At 45.3% G+C, this 24,209-nt stretch overlaps 1 protein-coding gene and 1 long non-coding RNA gene across 2 annotated transcripts in view; one reads left to right on the forward strand and one right to left on the reverse strand.

The window, feature by feature from the left end:
- Positions 1–8,695, forward strand: part of LOC136794960 (uncharacterized) — a 34,019-nt gene extending 25,324 nt beyond the window's left edge. Inside the window, exon 3 of the long non-coding RNA XR_010842447.1 lies at positions 8,571–8,695. This is a non-coding gene — a long non-coding RNA (uncharacterized lncRNA). The remainder of the gene's footprint in view (positions 1–8,570) is intronic.
- A 7,476-nt stretch (positions 8,696–16,171) lies between these two features.
- CHCHD4 (coiled-coil-helix-coiled-coil-helix domain containing 4) lies at positions 16,172–24,125 on the reverse strand. Its single transcript, XM_059076703.2, has 3 exons — positions 23,932–24,125; positions 18,025–18,123; positions 16,172–17,215 (listed from the first exon to the last, which is right to left on the reverse strand). Exons 1-3 carry the CDS (start codon positions 23,951–23,953, stop codon positions 16,929–16,931), a joined length of 408 nt encoding a protein of 135 aa, XP_058932686.1. The 5' UTR covers positions 23,954–24,125; the 3' UTR covers positions 16,172–16,928.
- Positions 24,126–24,209: the final 84 nt, after the last annotated feature.

Below are 24,209 nucleotides of genomic sequence, written 5' to 3' on the forward strand. Positions count from 1 at the left end.
CATTAGTTTTCATTGCTCACATTTCAATTTTTGATTAAAATTATAGAAACTACATAATTGTGACATCATTAATACTATGATCTACAATTTGATCATAATACTAGGCTAAAAAATAGTTGTGGAGGGACTTCCCTGGTGGCACAGTGGTTAAGAATCCACCTGCCAATTGCAGGGGACACAGGTTCAATCCCTGGTCTGGGAAGATCCCACATGCCTTGGAGCAACTAAGTCCATGCACCACAACTACTGAGCCTACACTTTAGAGCCCGCATGCCACAACTACTGAATCCCGCATGCCTAGAGACAGTGCTCTGCACACTGCAAGGAAGAGTAGCACCCGCTCGTGGCAGCTAGAGAAAGCCCACGTGCAGCAACAAAGACCCAACGCAGCCAAAAATAATAAATAAATAAATAAATAAATTTATATTTTAAAAAATAGTCGTGGAGTAGCCAGTTTTTAAGCTAGCTTAAACGTATATTCTTATTGGGTTCTTTGAGCTGCTAAATGAAAAAATACATATTTTATCACAGCATGTTTTTAATATTGAATGTTTTAAATAAGAGTTTTTTGCCATGCAAATGATACCAATAGCCTAAGCTTTACACAGTAAACTTCTCTTTTCCTATGAACTTAACCTTATAAAAAATTTTATTGAAGTGTAGTTGATTTACAACGTTGTGCTAATTTCTGCTGTACAGCCAAGTGATTCAGTTATACATATATATTTTCTTTTTTTTTTTTTTTTTTTTCGGTACGCGGGCCTCTCACTGCTGTGGCCGCTCGTGTTGTGGAGCGCAGGCTCCGGACGCACAGGCTCAGCGGCCATGGCTCACAGGCCCAGCCGCTCCGCGGCCTGTGGGATCCTCCCAGGTCATTTGTGTCCTATTTTAGAGTCTACATGTAAGTGATATCATGTGGTATTTGTCTTTCTCTTTCTGACTTCGCTTAGTATGATAATCTCTAGTTGCACCCATGTTGCTGCAAATGGCATCATTTCATCCTTTTTTAATGGCTGAGGAATATTCCATTGTATATATGTACCATATCTTCTCTTTCCATTCATCTATCGATGGACATTCAGGTTGTTTCCATGTCTTGGCTATTGTGAATAGTGCTGCTATGAACATAGGGGGATGCATGTATCTTTTCGAAGTATGGTTTTCTCCAGGTATGTGCCCAGGAGCGGGATTGCTGGATCATATAGTAGCTCTATTTTTAGTTTTTTAAGGAAGCTCCATACTGTTTTCCATAGTTACTCCACCAATTTACATTCCTACCAACAGTATAGGAGGGTTCCCTTTTCTCCACACCCTCTCCAACATTTGTTATTTGTAGACTTTTTTTTTTTTTTTTGGTCATGCCGTGTGGTATACGGAATCTTAGTTCCCCAACCAGGGATCAAACCCATGACCCCTGCAGTAGAAGCGCAGAGTCTTAACCACTGGACCGCCAGGGAAGTCCCTGTAGACTTTTTAATGATGGCCATTCTGCCCGGTGTGAGGTGATACCTCGTTGTAGTTTTGATTTGCATTTCTCTAATAATTAGTGATGATGAGCATCTTTTCATGTGCCTGTTGGCCAGCTGTATGTCTTCTCTGGAGAAATGTCTATTTAGGGCCAAAGAATTATTTTTCTATCATTAAGGATTCATAGATTTAAACATATTTAATGTGTGTAAAAATATATTGCAATCATTATCCTTACTGATGATCAAACTGTCCTGTCTTTGGCAGACAGGCGTCTATTTGTTTTGGTTCCTGAGTCTTGAACGTTGAACCTCATGGTGTTTGATAGCACTGCATCCACACTTCCTCATGTCAGAGCTTCCAGGTCTGTCTTGTGCATTTCCTGCCCAGACTTGAAGTCAGCCATTTCTCCAAAAAATCCCTGAGACCATTTAGAAAAAATTGTTTCTACAGACCACAATCTGGGTGCTAGAAAATTTATTACTATTGGGTTTGTAGTTATTTCTAGGCATTTTCTATGGAAAAACTTAAAATTATCTTATAAAAGAAAAACACATATGAGTTTACCCTGATAATTCAAATTTAAATTGAGAACTAAGGGTTTTACTATACTTCATCAATTTTACATATTTATTCTATACACTTCATCAATTTTACATCTTTCTGATATTATACCCTCCTTTCTGGTTTTGTTTATTACAAATTTTCTATAATAAAGAGTTTAAAGTTGGTAAAAGACATCATAAACAGTGTAATAAACAAGTTGCAAACTGGGAGATCTTTGTAATACATATGGTTGGTAAAAGATTAATATTTCCAAAACTTTCCCAAATTTCTGGTTCTCAAAAACACCACCATTATTTCTCATTTGCACTATCCCACATAATAATCTTATCCATTAACAGCATGACCTTGGACCAGTTACTTCATGAAGTTCAGAAAGGCAAGAAGGGAGTGTTCTACGTTTCTGGTTCTGCTATGAGAATCCAAGAAGTACAGCTGACCCTTGAACAACAGGGGTTTGAACTGGGCAGGTCCCATTATACATGGATTTTTTTCATAAGTATTAATATATACTGTAGTACTACAGGATTCGATCCATGGTTGCTTGAATCCGCAGATGCTGAACGCTGATACGAAGGAACTGCTGGTATGGCGGGAGGGTGGACTATAAATTAGAGGCGGATTTTCAACTGCACAGAGATCTGGCACCCCGAATCCCAGCATTGTTCAAGGGTCAGTTGTACTCTTAGCTGTAGCGGTATGTCCAAGAAGCTCTGAGCTCCGTGACCCTACTTTGGATTATTTCTCTGGGCTACGTGCTTTGATCTGTACTGTAGTTTGCAGAACCTGATAACTCAGTTATTCCTCTGTATTTTTTCCCTACTTCCCTACTCACTCTGAATATATGTTGTTTTCAGTCTTTCATATTTTTTCATTTATGTAAGTATTTATCCAAAAATATTCTTGAGCCCTTAATATGTGCCAGCTGCTGAGGAAGGTTTTCAAGGACAAATTTGTTTTTTGTTTTTCATTTTTTAACAGCTTTATTGAGATATAATTGATAAACACAAAACTGCACATATTAAATACATATAGTTTGATGGTTTAGAATATGCATATATCCATGGAATCCAGATAAATTTATGAGCAAATCACACATAGTCACTGCCCTCATAAAGGTTACAGCCTAATATGGGAGCCAGACATTAATAAAATTTTCACACAAATAACATAAAAGATAAGTTTGATAAATGCCATGAAGTAAAGATGCACAATTTAACAGGCAGGTTATGTCAAGGGTATTGTAGAAATCTTGAGTGTAGCCCTGTGAGGATTAGAGACGTGTGTAGAAATGCAGAACGTGTTTTTGGACATCCCAGAAAGTGTGTGCCCACATAGACAGACATGGGGCCCAAATATAGATGGTTTGAAGAGGGAACCATAGGCTATGCCATTTTACAGAAGTTAAAAGTGAGTCAGAGTATAGTAGATACCTATAGGTGAAAGGTATCTCAGTTTCTCACTGAGAAACAACCCTTTCCTCTCCCCAACTCCACGTAATTCTGTAGAGCTGACTCCACCACTGAATTCAAGATCTGTGCATCCTGGCTTTGAGGTATGCAGCTCCATGTGTTGAATACAATACAAGACTGTATGGCAGCATCCCAAGCCCACAGGGTTTTGGAAGTTCATGAATGGTTTTGCTGGCAGAAAAGCTGTGGGCAGGGAAGTCAGATCCATACTCAGAATGTGTATTCCATTGGAGACACCATTGCCCTCCCCCATGACAGGAGAGTTTCGATATAGTCAACCTGGCACCATGGACTATTTCCACATCAAAGACTCAATCTCAACCCCTGTGGTTGGGAGATTGGGCACATGGCAGAGGTGGTGCCAGATCAGCCTTGATGAGTGTAAGATCATGATGCCACCATGCTGAGCCCCGACCCCTGCTGCCCTGTCTCTTGTGTGGTGTGGTCATGAACAATGAAGGAGGCTGGGAGAGCAGCTGAGTGACACCCACAGGACATGTCGTCATGTCTGCTGATTCTGGAGAGTTCCTTCTGGTGCAGGTGCCTCTGGTGGGCATTTGTGTAGTAATGGCTATCTTCATATTCTACCTATTCCGTGAGGTTGACCCTCATACCCTCCCTAAGCCCTCCTAGTCACCAATTTTCCAAGTCTGTTTTTTCCAAGACCTTGATCAACAAAGGCAAACTATGAGCCACTGCCCGTGAATCGTTGCAAATCTACCCTCAGGCCATCAAGGTGTCCAGCGAGGTGTACCCCACAAGTTCTGTCCGCCGGGAGTTGTACACCCTCTTCACCGAGGCCGCTCCTGTGTGAGGGTGTACAACTGATCACCTCCAGCTGGTGCTGCCGAACCATGAACATCTGTCTGTAAATCATGCTCTGGCTTTTTTCCTTTACTCTTAGCTGGTCATTGGGAACTCCCGAATGTACACATGAATTGAGGAAGAGAAGGTAAAGCGGTAGAGAAAGAACCATGGCTGTCTGAGCTCCCAGCCCATCAAGTTTATTTGTGCCTTTCAAAGGACTTGGGCCCAAACCTGTATGTGCCAGATCAACTGATACTTCTTTTACATGCAGTGTGGTGGTTCTGTGGATCCCATCGTACCCCGTTCAAGACAAGAAGTTCAGTTAACTTGCTGTCCGTTGACCAGGTGTTCAGTCACTCCCAGTGTTCACAGGCAGCAGGGATACTTTTAAAATGGAGAAAAGGGCTCAGCGGGGAAAGGCTCACTCCCTCTGGCCAGCACTCTCATTCCAGTGCGTGGTCAGCCGCTGGCGCCCACAGCAGTCTGTCTGCCGCGGATGCCTCTCCTACAGCTGGCTCTGCGGGGGCAGCTCTTCCTGTTGCAGAGCCCGTCCTGCCCCAAGTCCCACTCCAAACTGGCCACCTCATGGATCACCTAGTAAATGGATGATGTCCCAAAGTGAGGTGTGTTGCCTTCAAGATCCTGAGAGGCCCCCCAAGATTGTGTCTCTTTCTCTGCCGTGGATGGTACAAAATGCAGCGCGTCCCTCTGTCTCAGGTGAACATCCCACGCGCTCCGGACTTTGGGACTCAGACTCCGACCATTTGCCACCGAACTGTTACAGGATTTACCTCCTGCCACCTAACTGTCTTTTAGTAAGACTCCCAGGGTGCTTCCTAATGCGGCTCCCCGCACCCCGTTAGCATGGTGCCTGGTACCCACATGAGGACCTGGAGCCTGGAAAGATGAACTGCTCCTTCCGGGCTTCACGATGAGAGAGAGGAGAATAATGGATTGCACAGGGCAGGTGGTAAAGGGTGGTTGTTGGTACTGCCACAGAAACACAAACTATTTTTTATTTTATTATCAGTTGGAATGGAAAATAAAGCATCTGCCAGAAGAGAAAGCCTGTGCCAGGTACCCAGAATCATAGCTACAAATTGCATCAGTGCGTGACTGTACTTACGGTCACCTGTCATTCTGCGTTCCCCACAGCCAAGCAGTGCAGCCGTCAGGTCCACAGCGATCCCGCCTGTGGCTGCGAGATTGGCCTGCCCCACTCTGCGGTGTCGGCCGGTGAGGATGCAACAAGCCCGGATGGACGTTGCCCGGTCCCCACACACCTCGTCCCATCGGACGACCTGGGCCTGGAGGGGCCTCATGACTCACCGCACTGCTGGTTTGTGCTGCCACCAGCTGGAAACTATAGCCACGTAGTTGGCATGCTTACACGGAGGCTGAGAAGCTGACTGACTGCGTGGATTTTTATTCTTGTTGAACATTTTTCCTTTAGAATTTGTTTTTTAATTTTCAATAAGGCTCTTAAGTGATAAGATTTCACGTTGTCTGTATATTCTCAAATACTCTTGCGCTTCCCCCACCATAGTTTAATTGTATATGGATTCTACTGAGGGACCAGCGATGATCCCTCTGCATTTTCAAGGTATTCTAAATTTATTTTCTGTCATCTAGTTTGCTGATGAGAAACCCACTGTCTTTTTTTTTTTTTTTTTTTTTACTATTACTCATTTTCAGCAAATTCTCTTTCCTAGGTAGATATTTGAGTATTTTTTCTTTATCCTTGACTTTATCTGTGGCTTCTCTACTTGTGTGCAATTTCTACCCGAGGACAAAGTCTTTCTTCCTTTCTGGGCAATCCTCAGCAATTGTCTCTGGATATTTCTCCCAATTATTTTTTCTCTACTCTGTTTTGGGTCCATATTAGACTTACTGAAATCGCCCAATTTATTTTCAATATCTAATAGTAGTTCTTTTTCAAAAGGTCTCTGTATGTGACTGTGCTGCATTTTAGTTAAGCACCATCTTCAAGTTTATTCCCTTCTATTGCAACTGGTTTAAACTTTTAAAAAAACTTATTACAGGTTTCTTATAAAGGATATTATAAGTGAAATGAGTGAACAGCCAAAGAGGTTCATAGGGTCTAGAAGAGTCTTGAGCACAGAAGCTTTGATCCCTAGGGAGTTGGGGGTGCCTCACCCTCCTGGAACGTGGATGTGCTCACCAATCTGGAAGCCTCCTCAAACTCCACCATTTAGGAAATTTTTGAAGGTTCCATCATGTAGGAATGATTGATTAAAGCGTTGGCCATTGGTCATTTGTCCATTTTAAACCTATTCTCAACTTTTGAGGAATTTTTCCTTTCGATGATTTTTTTCTAAGTTTTCCTTTTTTTTTTTTTTCGGCGGTGCGCGGGCCTCTCACTGCTCTGGCCTCTCCCGTTGCGGAGCACAGGCTCCGGACGCGCAGGCCCAGCGGCCATGGCTCACGGGCCCAGCCGCTCCACGGCATGTTGGATCCTCCCGGACCGGGGCACGAACCCGTGTCCCCCCTGCATCGGCAGGCAGACTCTCAACCACTGCGCCACCAGGGAAGCCCTCCATTTTTTTCATATCTACTTATTCTTGATTTATCTCTGCCTGCTTTTGTTCTTTCCTGGGAGAAAATATCTTTTTTTAAAAAAAAATAGCTTTATTAAGGTATAATTGACATACCAGAAACTGCACACATTTAAAGCATGCAAACTGATGTTTTGACATATGTAAATATCCATGAAATTTCCCTTTAGAGGGAAATTCAGAAAATCAAATAAAATGTGCACATTCTACTGAGAAATTCTCTTTCTAGATCTGTTCCCCAGGGTAGGTGTCTGTGCACAGGGAGAATGTACAAGGTTGCTCCCACCAGCATTACTTTCAGTAGGTTAGAAATAAGTTAGAAACTACCTACAGCCATCGAGAGAATAAATAAATATAATTTTTAAAGTAATAAGATATACTTACATCATGTTGTAAGAATGCCATACATTACTCAAAATGACCTAGCACTACATAAACTTCACAAATAATGTGAATGACAAGAGCTGGCTATAGAACATTGATTGTCTCTAGCATGTTAACTATGTCAGATTTTTTAAAATTTAATATTGGTGACAGATGTGTTAAAAATAGATTGGACAGGGACTTCCCTGGTGGCGCAGTGGTTAAGAATCCGCCTGCCAGTGCAGGGGACGCAGGTTTGTGCCCCGGTCCGGGAAGATCCCACATGCCGCGGAGCAACTGAGCCCGTGAGCCACAACTACTGAGCCTGTGCTCTAGAGCCTGCGAGCCACAACTATTGAGCCCGTGTGTCACAACTACTGAAGCCTAGAGCCCGTGCTCCACAAGCAGAGCAGCCACCGCAATAAGAAGCCCACACGCTGCAACTAGAGAAAGCCCTCGTGCAGCAATGAAGACCCAATGCAGCCAAAAATAAATAAATAAATAATTTATTTAAAAAAAAGTAGATTGGACAGTGTGCAGCCATGTTCATGGCAGCACCATTCACAGTAGTTGAAAGGTGGGAACAACGCAAGTGTCCACATGACAACATGGATGCAGCTTGAGGGCTTCATGCCAAGTGAAATAAGCCAAGAGCAGAGAGACAAATACTGAGGGGTCCCTCTCACACGAGGTCTCTAGAGGAGTCAAAGCTAGAGACCCAGAGGGTAGGAGGTGGCGGGAGGGGGGCTGGTGTTTAATGGGGACAGGGTTTCAGTTTGGGAAGATGAAACAGTCCTGGAGATCAGTAGTGGTGTCGGCTACACAGTGTGAATGTACATAATGCCACAGACTTGAAAAAGGTGAAAATGATAAATTTTATGTTATGTATATTTTACCACAATTTTTTAAAAATCAGAAAAACAGAGATTGGAAGGATAGACTAAATTATAAGTAACCTCTGGAAGATGCAGAGGACAGCAATGGGAACAAGAGGGATGTCAACTTGATCAGTATCCTTTTAAACCACTTCTCCCATCAGCCTTGAGTTGAAGCGTGGAGTGTTAATTACCGCCGAGCCTCACGCAGCCACCGTAGCCACCGTGTGGGACAGAGCAGCTCAGCTCTGAGGCTCCACCGGCGTGAGGCAGTGAGACGTGGTTAGACACTGTTGCTTAGCATATGCTTTTTAACGTTTTACTGTGGAAAGTTCCACATGTGTAGGAAAGTAGAATGATTCAGGTTCCAGCTCATAGGTGCCTCTACTCTGTCTTCTTCCTGCCCTGTTTGGATGAACTAAGTGTCCCCTTTCTCTCCTCTTCAGGTGAGCAAAGTCTGTCTGCTTATCACACTGACAGGTGTTTGCCAGAAGCTTCCCAGGCCCAGTGGATCCTGAAAGGTACTGGTGAAACTATCAAGACACGCATGACTTTTCTTTGCTTCTTCCAGGTGAGTGAGGAAACTTTTACATACGGTCTCTACTTTCTAGTCGTTTAAGACACTGTGGGTTACTAAAAATATTATTACTGAGTTAAAATCTGTGCTGTCATAGAACTTCCTGAGGACTCAATTCAGCATCCTGCTAAGAAGCCTGGCTGGTGTACTTGCCTGCGTCACATAATAACAAAACTGACACAAAACACTGGGGAGCTGGCACTTCCAAGTCAGAGTGATCTTGAGTTGCCGTTCTCTAGAAACCATCACCTCGGCATGTCTCTTTCTCCGGAGCCTGTTGAAGGTTTATTGCTTATAAAAATACATGGCAGTTCAGAAATGAACCATCCAAACCCCACCCACCCTCTTATCACCATGGTGTTTTCCCTCTGAAAAGCGAAAAGGGTGGAATCTTTCCTCTAACCAAGTGGACTGGGGCAGAGACAGTTTTGTCCAGACACGGCTGGAAGAAAATGGTCTGCCCTGAGATCCAGAGCCATTGTGCAAACACTCCTGCTTGCTTGCTTGCTTTTTTTAAAAAAAATTTATTTCATATTGGAGTATAGTTGATTTACAATGTTGTGTTAATTTCAGGTGTACAGCAAAGTGATTTAGTTATACATATACATATAACTATTATTTTTCAGATTCTTTTCCCATATAGGTTATTGCAGTGTATTGAGTAGAGTTCCCTGTGCTCTACAGTAGGTCCTTGTTGATTATTCTATATATAGTCGTGTGTATATGTTAAACCCAACTTCCTAATTTATCCCCCCCACCCACCTTTCCCCTTTGGTAACCATAAGTTTGTTTTCTAAGTCTGTGAGTCTCTTTCTGTTTTGTAAATAAGTTGATTTGTATCATTTTTTTAAGATTCCATGCATAAGTGATATAATATGGTATTTGTCTTCTCTTTGTCTCTCTGACTTACTTCACTTAGTATGATAATCTCTAGGTCTATCCATGTGCTGCAAATAGCATTATTTCATTCTTTCTTATGGCTAATATTCCATTGTATATATGTACCACATCTTCTTTATCCATTCATCTGTTGATGGACATTTAGGTTGTTTCCATGTCTTGGCTGTTGTAAATTGTGCTGCAGTGAACATTGGGGTGCCTGTATTTTTTGAAGTATGGTTTTCTCCACGTATATGCCCAGAAGTGAGATTGTTGCATCATATGGTAGCTCTATTTTTAGTTATTTAAGGAACCTCTATACTGTTCTCCACCATGGGTGTACCAATTTACATTCTCACCTACAGTGTAGGAGAGTTCCCTTTTCTCCATGCTCTCTCCAGCATTTACTGTTTGTAGACTTTTTGATGATGGCCATACTGACCAGTGTGAGGTGATACCTCATTGTAATTTTGATTTGCATTTCTCTAATAATTAGTGATGTTGAGCATCTTTTCATATGCTTTTTGGCCATCTGTATGTCTTCTTTGGAGAAATGTCTATTTAGATCTTCTGTCCTTTTTCTGATTAGGTTGTTTGCTTTTTGTTTTTTGGGTTTTTTTGATATTGAGCTGCATGTTTGTATATTTTGGAGATTAATCCCTTGTCGGTTGCATTGTTTGCAAATATTTTCTCCCATTCTGTGGCTTTTCTTTTCTTTTTGTTTATGGTTTCCTTTGCTGTGCAAAAGCTTTTAAGTTTAATTAGGTCCCATTTGTTTATTTTTGTTTTTATTTTCATTACTCTAGGAAGTGGATCCAAAAAAAATTGCTGCGATTATGTCAAAAAGTGTCCTGCCTATGTTTTCCTCTAAGAGTTTTATAGTATCCGGTCTTACATGTAAGTCTTTAATCCATTTTGAGTTTATTTTTGTGTATGGTGTTAGAGAACGTTCTAGTTTCCTTCTTTTACATGTAGCTGTCCAGTTTTCCCAGTGCCACTTATTAAAGAGTCTGTGTTTTCTCCGTTGTATATTCTTGCCTCCTTTGATGTAGATTAATTAACTATAGGTGTGTGGGTTTATTTCTGGGCTTTCTATCCTGTTCCATTGATCTGTAAGTCTGTCTTTGTGCCAGTACCATACTGTTTTGATTACTGTAGCTTTACAGTATAGTCTGAAGTCAGGGAGCCTGATTCCTCCAGCTCCATTTTTCTTTCTCAAGATTGCTTTGGCTATTTGGGATCTTTTTTGTTTCCATACAAATTTTAAGATTTTTTTTTGTTCTAGATCTGCAAAAAATGCCATTGGTAATTTGATAGGCATTGCATTGAATGTGTAGATTACCTTGGGTAGTACAGTCATTTTGACAATGTTGATTCTTCCAATCCAAGAATATGGTATATCTTTCCATGTGTTTGTGTCATTTTCGATTTCTTTCATCAGTTTCTTATAGTTTTCAGAGTACAGGTCTTTGGCCTCCTTAGGTAGGCTTATTCCTAGGTATTTTATTCTTCTTGATGTGATGGTAAATGGGATTATTTCCTTAATTTCTCTTTCTGATCTTTCATTGTTAGTGTATAGAAAGGCAACAGATTTCTGTACATTAATTTTGTATCCTGCAACTTTACTGAATTCATTGGTGAGCTCTAGTAGTTTTCTGATAACATCTTTAGGATTTTCTGTGTATAGGATTTTCTATGTATATGTATTATGTCATTTGCAAACAGTGACAATTTTACTTCTTCTTTTCCGATTTGGATTCCTTTTATTTCTTTTTCTTCTCTGATTGCCATGGCTAGGACTTCCAAAACTATTCTGAATGAAAGTAGAGAGAGTGGCATCCTTGGCTTGTCTCTGATCTTAGAGTAAATGCTTTCAGTTTTTCGCCATTAAGTATGATGTTAGCTGTGGGTTTGTCATATATGACTTTTATTATGTTGAGGTACGTTCCCTCTATGCCCACTTTCTGGAGAGGTTTTTTTTTTTTATCATAAATGGGTGTTGAATTCTGTCAAAAGCTTTTTCTGCATCCATTGAGATTATCATATGGTTTTTATTCTTCCATTTGTTAATGTGCTGTAACGCACTGATTGATTTGTGTATATTGAAAAACACTTGCATCCCTGAGTTAAATCCCACTTGATCATGGTGTATGATCCTTTTAATGTACTCTTGGATTCGCTTTGCTAGTATTTTTTTGAGGATTTTTGCATCTATGTTCATCAGTAATATTGGCCTGTAATTTTCTTTTCTTGTGGTATCTTTGTCTGGTTTTGGTATCAGGGTGATGGTGGCCTTATAGAATGAGTTTGGGAATGTTACTTCCTCTGCAATTTTTTGAAATAGTTTCAGAAGGATAGGTGTTAAGTTTTCTCTAAATGTTTGATAGAATTCACCTGTTTTGGGAGACTGTACCTTTCTAAGAATTTGTCCATTTCTTCTAGGTTGTCCACTTTATTAGCATATATTGCTTGTGTTTCTGTAGTGTCCACTGTAACTTCTCCCTTTTCATTTCTAATTTTATTGATTTTAGCTCTCTCCCTTTTTTTCTTGATGAGTCTGGCTAAATTTTGTTTATCTTTTCAAAGAACCAGGTTTGATTTCATTGATCTTTTCTATTGTTTTCTTCATCTCTATTTCATTTATTTGTGCTCTGATCTTTAGGATTTCTTTCCTTCTACTAACTGGGTTTTGTTTGTTCTTCCTTCTGTAATTGCTTTACGTGTAAGTTTAGGTTGTTTATTTGAGATTTTTCTTGTTTCCTGAAGTAAGATTGTATTGCTGTAAACTTCCCTCTTAGAATTGATTTTGCTGCGTCCCATAGATTTTGGATAGTTGTGTTTTCATCTTCATTTGTCTCTAGGTATTTTTTAATTTCCTCTTTGATTTATTCAGTGATCCATTGGTTGTTTAGTAGCATGTTGTTTAGCCTCCACGTGTTTGTGGTTTTTACAGTTTTTTTCTTATAGTTGATTTCTAATCTCATAGTGTTGTGATTGGAAGAGATGCTTGATATTATTTCAATTTACTTGAATTTATTGAGGCTTGCTTTATGGGCCAGCATGTGGTCTGTCCTGGAGAATGTTCCATATGCATTTGAAAAGAATGTGTGTTCTGCTGCTTTCAGATGGAATGCTCTATAAATATCAATTAAGTCCCTCTGGTCTAATGTGTTATTTAAGGCCTGTGTTTCCTTATTGATTTTCTGTCTGGATGATCTGTGCATCGATGTAAGTGGGGTGTTAAAGTCCCCCACTATTACTGTGTTACTGTCGATTTCTCCTTTTACGGCTGTTAACGTTTGCCTTATATGTTGAGGTGCTCCTTTGTTGGGTGCATATATATTTACAATTGTTATATCTTCCTCTTGGATCCCTCATTATGTAGTGTCCTTCTTTGTGTCTTGTAATAGTCTTATTTTAATGTCTATTTGTCTGATATGAGTATTGCTACTCTTGCTTTCTTTTGATTTTCATTCACATGGAATACATTTTTCCACGCCCTCACTTTCAGTCTGTATGTGTCCCTAGATCTGAAATGGGTCTCTTGTGAACAGCTTATATATGGGACTTGTTTTTATATCCATTCAGCCAGTCTGTGTCTTTTGGTGGAGCATATAATCCATTTACATTTGAGCTAATTACCAATATGTATATTCTTACTGACATTTTGTTAACTGTTTTGGATTTGTTTTTGTAGGTCTTTTTTCTTCCCTTCCTCTTTTGTTCTCTTCTCCTGTGATTTGATGACTGTCTTTAGTGTTGTGTTTGAATTCCTTTTTCTTTTTTGTCTGTCTATTGTAGACTTTTGGTTTGCAGTTATCATGAGGTTTTGATATAGCTGTCTATATATACTCAAGATTAAGTTGCTGGTCTCTTCATTTCAAATGCATTTCCAATATCTTACATTTGTACTCTCCTGCTGGTTTTGATATCATATTTGGGTGTGGATGATTTCCTACCTTTACTGTATGTTTGCCTTTACCAGTGAGCTTTCCCATTCGCAATTTTCTTGTTTCTAGTTGTAGGCTTTTCTTTTCTGGCTACAGAAGTTCCTTTAGCATTTGTTGTAAAGCTGATTTGGTGGTGCTGAATTCTCTTAGCTTTTCCTTGTCTGTAAAGCTTTTGATTTATTCATCAAATATGAATGGGAGCCTTGCTGGGTAGAGTATTCTTGGTTGTAGGTTTTTCCCTTTCATCACTTTAAATATATCGTGCCACTCCCTTCTGGCCTGCAGAGTTTCTGCTGAAAAATCAGCTGATAACCTTATGGGGATTCCCTTGTATGTTATTTGTTGCATTTCCCTTCTTGCTTGTAATATTTTGTTTGTCTTTAAATTTTGTCCATTTGATTAATATGTGCCTCAGCATGTTCTTCTTTGGGTTTATCCTGTATGGGACTCTGTGCTTCCTGGATTTGGGTGGCTGTTTCCTTTCCAGGTTAGGGAAGTTTACAGCTATTATCTCTTCAAATATTTTCTCAGGCCCTTTCTCTCTATATTCTCCTTCTGGGACCCTTATAATGTGAATGTTGGTATATTTAATGTTGTCCCAGAGGTCTCTTAAACAGTTCTCATTTCTTTTCATTCTTTTTGTCTTTATTCTCTTTCGTGGCAGTGATTTCCACTATTCTGTCTTCCAGCTCGCTTCCGTTCTTCTGCTTCATTTATTCTGCTATTGATTCCTTCTAGTGTATTTTTTCATTTCAGTTATTTTATTGTTCAACTCTGTTTGTTTTTTATATCTTCTAGCTCTTTGTTAAACATTTCTTCTATCTTCTCAGTCTATGCCTCCATTCTTTTTGGTGATTTTGGATCATCTTTACTATCATTACTCTGAATTCTTTTTTGGGTAGGTTGCCTATCTCCACTTCACTTACTTGTTCTTCTGGGGGGGTTGTTATTTCCTCTGGAACAATATTCCTCTGCCACCTCTTTTTGTCTCACTTTCTGTGTGTGCGGTCCCACAGTCTGCAGGATTGTAGTTCCTCTTGCTTCTGGTGTCTATCCCCTGGTGGGTGAGGCTGGTCTTAGAGGCTTCTGCAGGATTCCTGGTGGGAGGGACTGGTGCCTGCCCACTGGTGGGTGGAGCTGGGTCTTTTGCCTCTGGTGGGCAGGGCCATATCAAGGGGTGTGTTTAGAGGTGGCTACAGGCTCAGGAAGGCTTTAAGCAGCCTGTCTGCTGATGGGTGGGGATATGTTCCTGCCCTGTTGGTTGTTTGGCCTGAGGCATCCCAGCACTGGAGCCAAAGGGCTGCAGGTCTCAATGCCAAAATGGTGACCTCCAGGACAACTCACGACAATGAGTATGCCCCAGAACCTCCACCACCAGTGTCCTTGTCCCCAAGTGAGTTACAGTGAGCTACAGCTGCCTCCCACCTCCCCAGGAGACGATCCAAGACCAGCAGGTAGGTCTGGTCCAGGATCCTATGAAGTCACTGCTTTTTCCCTTGGGTCCTGGTGCACACAAGACCTTGTGTGTATCCTCCAAGAGTGGCATTTCTGTTACCCCCAGTCCTGTGGAGTTCCTGTGATCAAGCCTTGCTGGCCTTCAAAGCCAATGCTCTGGGGTCTCCTCCTCCTGATGCCAGACCCCCAAACTGGGGAGCCTGACTTGGGGCTCAGAACTCTCACTCCTGTGGGAGAACCTCTGCAATGTAATTATTTTCCAGTTTGTGGGTTGCCTACCCTGGTGGGTATGGGGTTTGTATCATGAATGCGCCCCCTCCTACCCTCTCGTTGTGGCTTCTTCTTTGTCTTTGGAAGTAGAATATCTTTTTTGGTAGGTTCTAGTCCTTTTTTGTCTATGATTGTTCACCAGTTGTGATTTTGGTGTTTTCGTGAGAGGAGGTGAGCTCAGGTCCTTCTACTCTGCCATCCTGTCCTTGCCCCTGGGGTCTGCTTTTCTGATTCTTCTTGCTTTCTAGTAAATGCTGACCCCTGGCTGGACTGTAGCTTCATACAAGCAGAGGCCAGATAAGTCACCTTCCTGTGTCCCTAGGACATGGACGGTAGCGGTTCCCTGAATGTATCAAATGAATGGGATCCAGGACTAGTCACAGGTCAGTGACATCTCGATCAAAACGTTTCCTGAAAAAGTATGTTTGTTAAACATGCAAGGCTCTGCCTGCAGCTCGAAGAAGTCCCAAGGCTCCTGCAGGCTGCACGGCTTCCAAAGCTGGTGGCTCCGGCTTCCTGACCCCAGACTCAGAGCCGTACTCCTCACCCTGAGCTGGGCCTCCAGGCTTCAGAGAGCCAACAGCTCACTCTGGGGTGGAAGGTAGCCTCCTGTGCTCATGCTTCATGTCGCCTGGGCAGTGTGGGCTGGGACTCATTTCTAACAAATGCGACACACCAGTGTTGACAGAGACGCCTGTGTGAAGGCATCTGCTCACAGAATCAGTGAGCTCCGTATGGGCGCAGCACAGATAGAATCAGTGAGCTCCGTATGGGCGCAGCACAGAAAATGTTAACAGATTCAAAGTGATCTACCAGTCTCTTCAAAGGAGAACTTCAATTGAATTTTTCATAATTTATATTTCCTTATATCACAACATTTTTAATTAGGAAAAGCAAATTAAAACCCACTCAAAAATCAGGTAAAAACCATGTTTTCCTTTTAATTGACAACTTTTCCTCTCTCAGGTGCTACTTCGGTAATGATTAGGTCCCCACCTCTCAAGAACATTGCATCTGAACAGGCTGAGACAGAGCCAGTGTGAACACAGACCCCAAAGCAGGGCTTTTGGGATAACACGAACCAAAACAACAGCCTTTCTCTTCACTTACAAAGGGAGTCACTCAGAGGGTTCAAAGCTCTGTTTTCCAAATGTAGAAAACCTGGAGCTCAATGCAAACTGGAAACCAAAATATATCAGAAATGAAGCATAGTGCTTCGTCAAATACTCAAGCTCTGACCATCCTGCCTCTTCTATAAGGAATGGCCCCCCTCCAGCATTTTTAAAGGAAGATGTTTGTTTCTATTTCACTTTCCAACCGGGTATAAAATCCACTAAAAGGGATACAATGAATCAGAATAAATCAGCTCACGCACAAGGAACACTCCCAGATAAAGATTTTTGGTTGCTGAGATTATTCAGCACATTATTTCAAAATGGTAAAATTCAGGACAATCTGAGAATTCAAAAGTGGCAGCTACATTCGCTGACAGGTTATGTGAGACACACATACATACAACCCATATTTCACTGTACATATCAAGGGGCCAAGAGCCCTGATCAGCTCAATAAGTTATTTTGTACATTACAGTGCACAGAACAGAGGGAGAGACGCTTTCTTGGAGAGGTTCATTCTCTCTGAAGGAGGCTGCAGCCCAGTGCGCAGGGCCCTCATTAGCTGGACCCCTCCTCGTCTTTGGTTGTGGCGGCCTCAGAGACAGCCGTCTCCTCTAATCGATCCGCTGGCTTCTCCTCCTCCTCCTGGGGATAGAGGTCCGGGTACTTCTGCATGCACTCCTGCATGGCCCGGAACTGGTCTATACAGTCCGACCCCTTGACGTCCTCTTTGCTGTAGTGGAAGCAGGAAAAGGCCGCCTTGAACTGTTCCCCACAAGGGCCGCTGGCCATGCCTCCAAGGCACGGGCAGTTCCAGTTGATGTCTCCGTTGGGCAGGATGAGTCCTGGGACAGGAAGATGAGCAAGGAAGTGTGAGAGGTGCTGCCTGAGCTTTCAAAAAAGCAAAGCCAAGACCTGTCCTCATAGGCCTAACGGTAACATGAACCACTGCCTGGCCGGCGCTCACCGGTGGACCTGCCGCTCCCTCGGGATGGGGTTCAAATGCCTGGCACAAACCCAGCATTCCCGGCTCAGTCAGAAAGGTCACCAGCAGCGACTCTCTCCATGTGCAGCACTGCTCTGTGTCCTAAGCCGCCTCCCAGTGCTGTGGCCGTGCCTGTGCGCCAAGAACTACACAGGGAAACCGTTTAATCCAAAGCAGAAGTAACCGCTCGGATGGTTACTGAGAAGCTCTGAAAGCCCAAACACTTTAAGGAGTCAAGGTGCTGGTCTCCTCCTTTCACACAGATGGTCAGGACCCCCTGTGCCACAGACCTTCTCCTCAAGCCCCTCCTACTCCTCAGCTGCTCTCAGCTCAGCACAGTGTGAGGACTGGTGAAAGCGAGGCTGGAAGATGTCCAAGGCATGGTGGGCGGGAAGAAGCGAGTGACGTGCCAGAGCACTGCGCTCCATTCTTGTAAAAACGGAAAACCATTCCAAAACTCACAAGAAAGAGAGGCAGAAGAAAGAAGAAACTCCTGGGTTCAGCCTGACGGCCAGGGACGCGCGTGGGGACGAGGGCTGGAAAGCACACAGCCCCTGACACCTGGTAGAGACGCACTCAGTGTCCTAGGAGCAGTGGTGGCCAAGGTCGACACCTGGAAACCCAGCCGCGGCCAGGGACGGTGGACTCCCACCCTCGCCCAGCACTCACCGTGCTCCTCGTAAGGATCGTTGGGGTCGTCGGCCACCAGCTCCGCATTGCTTGGACTTTCATGGTCTTCTTTGGTCACAAATATGATTCGATCCTTCCCTAGTGTTTGGAGAACAGAGGGATAAATGTTTCACCCCGGAGCTGTGAATCAGCCCTAAACCCAAGCAGCCACGAACACCTCGTCTGAAGACTGTCCCATTTGAAACCCCGACGTGAGTCCAGTGCTGCTCCCCAGGCTGGGGGCTCGCTCACTGCTGACTCTGGGGGAAGGCCTAGCACCCCTCCCGCATCACGTGCCTGTGACTGGACCGGGGAGGAGGAAGACGGCTCCTGCCGGCGCCGTGTGCATCCTCGGGTGCGAGACGAGATGCCCCAAGCCATCAAATGCAGCTGTTTTCCGTCCCCAAGTTTGCTGACATCTAACAAACGGGTCTTCTTCCTCTGCTTAGAACTCCCATGAGCTCTGACAGCTGTCACTTCCCGTCCCTGTGAGCACCTGGTCCACTTGCTCCAGGGCCCTCGGGACCTGCCAGCAGGCGCCTTCATAACATTTCACCTATTGGGCTCCCCCGGAAGAGGCTTGGGAAAAGCATGAGGGTGACAGTAAACACCAGAGAGACGAGCCAGTGACGACAGTGGAGGGGACAGAGGGAAGGTACTTGGTGTTTACACCTCCCCCACACCTGTACAGGGTCTCCCAGGAGGGGTGACAGAAATGGCAGCTGACCCTCGGCACGCTCAGGACCACGGCCTGCTCCAGAACACCTCCCATGCTATCTCAGAGAAGGTGGCTTGTCCCGTGGCCTGGGAAAGGACTGGGGCCGGGCAGCCAGGGCATGCTGAAGAACCTGAAGACCTTGGTAATTCTGGCCAGTGTTCAGAACACTTGAAAGCGGCCTGCAAAAGTGCTGCGTGCTAAGAAAAATGAATAAGCTGACACTATTGCTCAGCTCAGCTCTGACAGTTTTGTTTACCAAGATCTCAGCTGGGCCCAGCCGAACGGGAAGGCCGGTCTCAGGCCAAGGCAAGGCGTCCAAGCCTGCTGGGTACGGGAGGCACCTGTGGGGCTTATGAGGCCCAGAGGCCCGGCCTCACAGAAGAGAAGCTGAATCAAGCTCTCTGCACGTCCATACCGCTGATGGGCGAGTCACTGATGCACGACCCCACCCAGAATGTTCCAGGTCCCTCCCACAGGCCGAGTCCCCTCAGGCACCTTCCTGGACACCCCCCCCCCCGGCCCCCCGAGAGAGAGCGAAGGACGTGATACTGTCACTTAGAATAAGAAATATATATTTCGCCTTTGACCCCATTCTTAGCACAGATCTCCTACAATTTCCGTTTCCCAAGTGATGAGAGCATAAAGGTCTTTTTGTTATGTTAATAGGATGACTTGGGGGGGCCTGAGGATGGAGGCTGCTTGCCAGGAGAAACAGCCCTGGTAATGATTAGAGGGTTGGAGCTTTCAGTCTCACCGCCCCTCCCAAACCCCACGCTGGGGAAGGGAGAGGAGCTGGAGGCTGAATCAGCTGCCAGTGGCCGATGATTTAATCAATCATGCCCATGTAATGAAACCTTCGCAAAAGCCCCAGCGGACAGGTGAACACCTGGAGGTTCGGGAAGAGAGGGCATGGAGGCTCCGCCCCTTCCCCACACCTTGCCTTGTGCGTCTCCTCCATTCAGCTGTTCCTGAGTTATATCTTTTTATAGTATAATATTCTATCCTTTTCTAATAATCCAGAAATCTAGTAAGTAAACTGTTTCTCTGAGTTCTGTGAGCTGCTCTAGCAAATTAATCCAACGCTAGGAGGAGGTCGTGGGAACCTCTGATCTACAGCCAGTGGTTAAGAAGAACAGATGACAACCTGGACTTGTGATTGGCACCTGCGGTTGGTGCGGGGGGTGTTGCAGGACTGAGCCCTTAAACTGTGGGGTCTGACACCGTCTCCAGGTAAACAGTGACAGATTGAGCTGAATTGTAGGACATACCGCTGGTGTCAGAGAATTGCCTGGCGTGGGAGAAATACCCACACACTGGAACTGGAATGAGAATCGTTACCAGCAGAGCATAACTGCATCTTCTGGAATGAGAATCGTTACCAGCAGAGCATAACTGCATCTTCTACGCACTTGGGCCCTACTTCCCCCCCCGCCGGCTCATCTGATGCTTACACCAACACTGTGAGGCGGGCACTACTAATCTCCTTTTTACAGAGACAGGAAACAGAGGCCCAGAGAAGGTAGGAAACCAGCCCGAAGGCACAGAGTACGTGAAGGCAGAGCAGGAACACAAACTCTGGTCTGAAAGATTGCGAGCGTGTCACCCTGTCCACTGCACGCCTGTCCCAGAAGGAATGTCTGAGAGTGGACACAGGACTGACAGAAGAACAGTGCTCACCGATCCCCGAGTCCCAGCTGTGAAAAAAGAACTCACCATGACTGCCGACTAGTGGGGTAACCAGCTAGACTGGAAGTCTCATTACATTTCTCTGGAGAAAATATAAAAACGCTTGTTTTCACGTCCAAGACAACCTTAAAAAGTTGATACAGGCATATTCAGAAGCATGTGGATAACCACCTCACACCCTCTTCGAGTTCCAAGTCAAGATTTTCATGATCACGGCCAATGGGAGAAAAGGCCTGGGGTGCACTTAACTCCCAGCCGAGGAGGGCCAGCGACTTCCTGGTTTCCACAGCAAAGGCCCCTCGGTCAGAGACTGGCCTTGGACGACCCTGGCCATCAGACCACAGGGACAGAAACCTCAAGGACCCACCGCTGGCACAGAAGCACATTCTCCGTGCAAGGGGCAATTCAGTCAAATATCACCTACAAGACTGAATTAATGTTGAACACTGAGTGCTGTGAGGATTCAGTCCACTCATCCGTCCGGTTTCAGAGTCACTGAAGCCCACGGGCACACGTTTATAAGAGCAGGTTCCTTAGACGTTTTCATGACAGTAATTAAGAAAAGTTTAAAAATCAACACAAAAAGGAAGACAGGAAGCAGGGATTCCCTGATGCTGGACTCACTATAGGAGAATCAACCGTTTTAAACAACCTAATAAGGACTTCACCCTCATGACTTAAGCTCCTCTCAAAGGCCCCACCTACTAATATCATTCACCCTTGGGGTTTGGATTTCAGCATATGAATTTTGGGGGGACACATTCATATCGTAGCAATGGGAAAATAAGGAGCACATTCAGATACCCTCACAGCCTCCCTCTCCCTGACTTCATTCCTCCTGCTCAGATGCCGTCTTCCTTCATCACTCCCCAGCACCCTTAACCTGCTTTTTCTCACCTAACAATTATGTATTTGTTTACCACCTGTCTCCCCCACTGAAATGTCAGCTCCTTAGGGGCAAGGATTTGTCTATTCCATTCAATGCAGTATCCTCGGAGCCTAGAACAGTGCCCAAGACATAGTGGTCAGTATTTGTTGAAAAAGTGAATGGAGGAATGAACTCTGAATTCAGACATGAAGACCCCAGACCCAGCAGAGGGCGGAAGACAGAACAGCTATCACCATGAAGTAGGTTAGAGGAAAAAAAAACCTTGGATGGGTGGTCTCGTTCCCCCTAGAACTCGCGTGGGTCTTTACACAGCAGAATCTCTTGGTACATCCAACCCAGAAGGGGCGCCTGCCACCTCCACCATGCCACAAAGGCAGCTGCCCACCTGTGCCCAATGCCACGTGGTCAGTGGCTGGCACATCACAAGCACTCAGTAAACGTCCGTTGACACAGCAGGAGAGAACACGGTCAGCAGTAGAAAAGGAGGAACAAAGACAGGAACAGTGTGCCGCAGGGCCAGGGAGCTAGCCTGAGTCCACGCTGCCCAACACCTCGAACGCCCAGCTAAGGCCTCTAACCGCAAGGCTGGGGGGCGGACCCCTGAAGTAAGTGTGCACAGGCAAGTGATTCACTCAGAACACAGGGCAGCCGTGTGTATGGGTTCACTGGGTAAAGGTGCCGGCGATATGGCCCGTCTAATGCTCCCGGCTTGCTGCAAGAACATAGACAGGAAGGAAAATGACAAAAATAAACCAGGTAATTACAAAGAATTTAGGATGTGAGAGACACAAAGGCCCAGAGAAGACTTCACTGAGGTGACATATGAGCTGAATCTTAAAAGATGAGGAGACAGCCATGGGAAGAGCTGGAAGAAGGGTGCACAGGCAAAGGGAACGGCCAGAGGCCAGTGAAGCTGGTCAATGACCGGTGGTTAGAGACTAGCAGGAGCCGGGTCAGGAAGGGGGCTCGATCACATCAGCCTTAATCTGGACAGAGTTTGGGATCGTTTCTCTTAAGTCCCATGGGAAGCATAAAGAATCGGTGGGTAGAAAAACAAGAAGTTTGGGACTTAAGGGATAGTGGCATGAATAAGATAAAAACTAGGGAAGGCCTAAAGTGAGTGCTTTTAAGTCTCATCCCCAAAGTAAGAAAGAGAGAGAGCTTTGATCCAGGAAAAGATGGGGATCTAAACACCTGCCTCTGCTTCCCAGAGAACCTGCAACCGCTTAGAAACCCTCAAGAATGAGGATTATGGCTTCATTATACCCAAAAGGTTAAAAAAAAATTGCTAAATGAGGAAGTAAATTAGACTTAGAAGAAGGAAATTACAAACAAGAGACCTGCTGTCTAACAAAGTGCTGAGGGCAGAGGACTTTTGCTCATGGCAGAGTTAAATATCAATCAATGGAAACTACTCATTAGAGACATCAGTGAGTATTACGGCCTTATGACCCAGGGAAGGAGGATTCCAGGAGCACAATGGGGTACTGGGAAAAGGCTTAGCATTTTAGACTGAGCTGTTCTCCTAACTGAAGCATGACCTTGGGTGGGTCACCTCCATCTCTGGGCTTAAGATTCCCTTAACTAACTGAGGGAGCTGGACTATTCGCTAAAGGATTTCTGGGTGAGTTCCAACTCTCTCTGGGACTTTATAGTCTCAGGTGTCCACCATTCCCCTCACCTGGCACCGAGAAGGTGCTTCATGAATATGCGCGGAATAAATGAAGATCAACTTCTCATTTTACAAGACTGGACACTAGGCCCTGGAGGAGTTGGCTGGCAGCTCAGGGACAGAGCCGGCTAGTGGCTGTGCAGGAAGACCCTTGGACCCGGCCTAGAGACTTCTGAGGTCCCGGGTAGGGTAACAAGCAGACAGACAGTAGGCGGGGACCAACTTTGTTTTATTTTGTTTTGTTTTCTGCGCAGGGTGTCTTCTGAGCCGAAGGCTCCCTGGAGTCCACTGGGCACCAGACTGGTTAGTTCTGGAATCAGACCGCGGGGCTCCAGTCCCAGCTTTGCGACTTGCCTGCCGGCCGTGTGGCTTACCCAAGTCACTTCTGGGTCTTGGTTTACTCTCCGGATAAAAGCAGAGCCTGACTTAGGAAGGTCGTCGCGAGACAGGCCACACAAAACTCCTGGACCCCAGGGCCTGACCCGTCCCAGCGGGCGGCACTCCCACCCCCAGCGGAGCGCCCACCGAGGGGCGACTTTCCGGGACAGGTGAAAGGCAGTGCAAACGGGAACACGTGGTGTGTGGTGAGCGCCATAGTAACATTATAATTAATATCAATAAATTCCCCGTTACCAGCCGCAGGCAGGGCGCTCGCACCGCCCTGACCCGCGGGCCTAGTTCGTAAACTAGCTCCCGCATGTGCTGTTCCCTCCGAGATCCGGGTTCGAGCCTCACGGTGACCTCGGCCGGCCTGGCTCCTACCCGGACCTCGGTTTTCTCATCTGAAAACCGGGAATGGCGACCCCGCCGCCGGGCCCAACCCGAGAGTCCCGAGGACTGTCCCCCGCGCCTGCAGTCGGCGCGCGGGGCTCCGGGGTCTGCACAGACCGCGTGTCCCCTGCAGGCCCTCGTAGGCCGTCTCCACGCAGCCCGCTCTCCTACCTTCCTGCCGGCAGTAGGCCATAGTGCAGCGCGGCGCTCCGACCTCGCGGCGACTGTGGCGGCGGACTCACGCCGTGACCTCTCCGCTGCGGGGCTGGCGGCTTGGAGGCCCGCGCGGACCCGCCCCCTCCAGGCCTGCCCGCCGCGCGCCTGCCTCGGCGCGTCTAGCCCGGCCCTCAGCCGGGAACTACATTTCCCAGTAGGCCGCACGCAGACCGGTCACTCCCCCAGGCAATAGGAACTACATTTCCCAGAATTGCTTGCAGTGCTCAGGCGCA

This window comes from Kogia breviceps, chromosome 10 (genome assembly GCF_026419965.1).
Source record: "Kogia breviceps isolate mKogBre1 chromosome 10, mKogBre1 haplotype 1, whole genome shotgun sequence".
Lineage (NCBI taxonomy): Eukaryota > Metazoa > Chordata > Mammalia > Artiodactyla > Physeteridae > Kogia > Kogia breviceps.

Bases quoted from the DNA above. Each gene is read 5' to 3' on its own strand.
- CHCHD4 (XM_059076703.2), bottom strand. From the start codon at position 23,953: ATGGCCTACTGCCGGCAGGAAG. The intron at 18,124-23,931 runs GTAGGAGAGCGG...TCCAAACACTAG, and splicing joins GGCCTACTGCCGGCAGGAAG to GGAAGGATCGAATCATATTT. The intron at 17,216-18,024 runs GTGAGTGCTGGG...TTCCTGTCCCAG, and splicing joins CGATCCTTACGAGGAGCACG to GACTCATCCTGCCCAACGGA.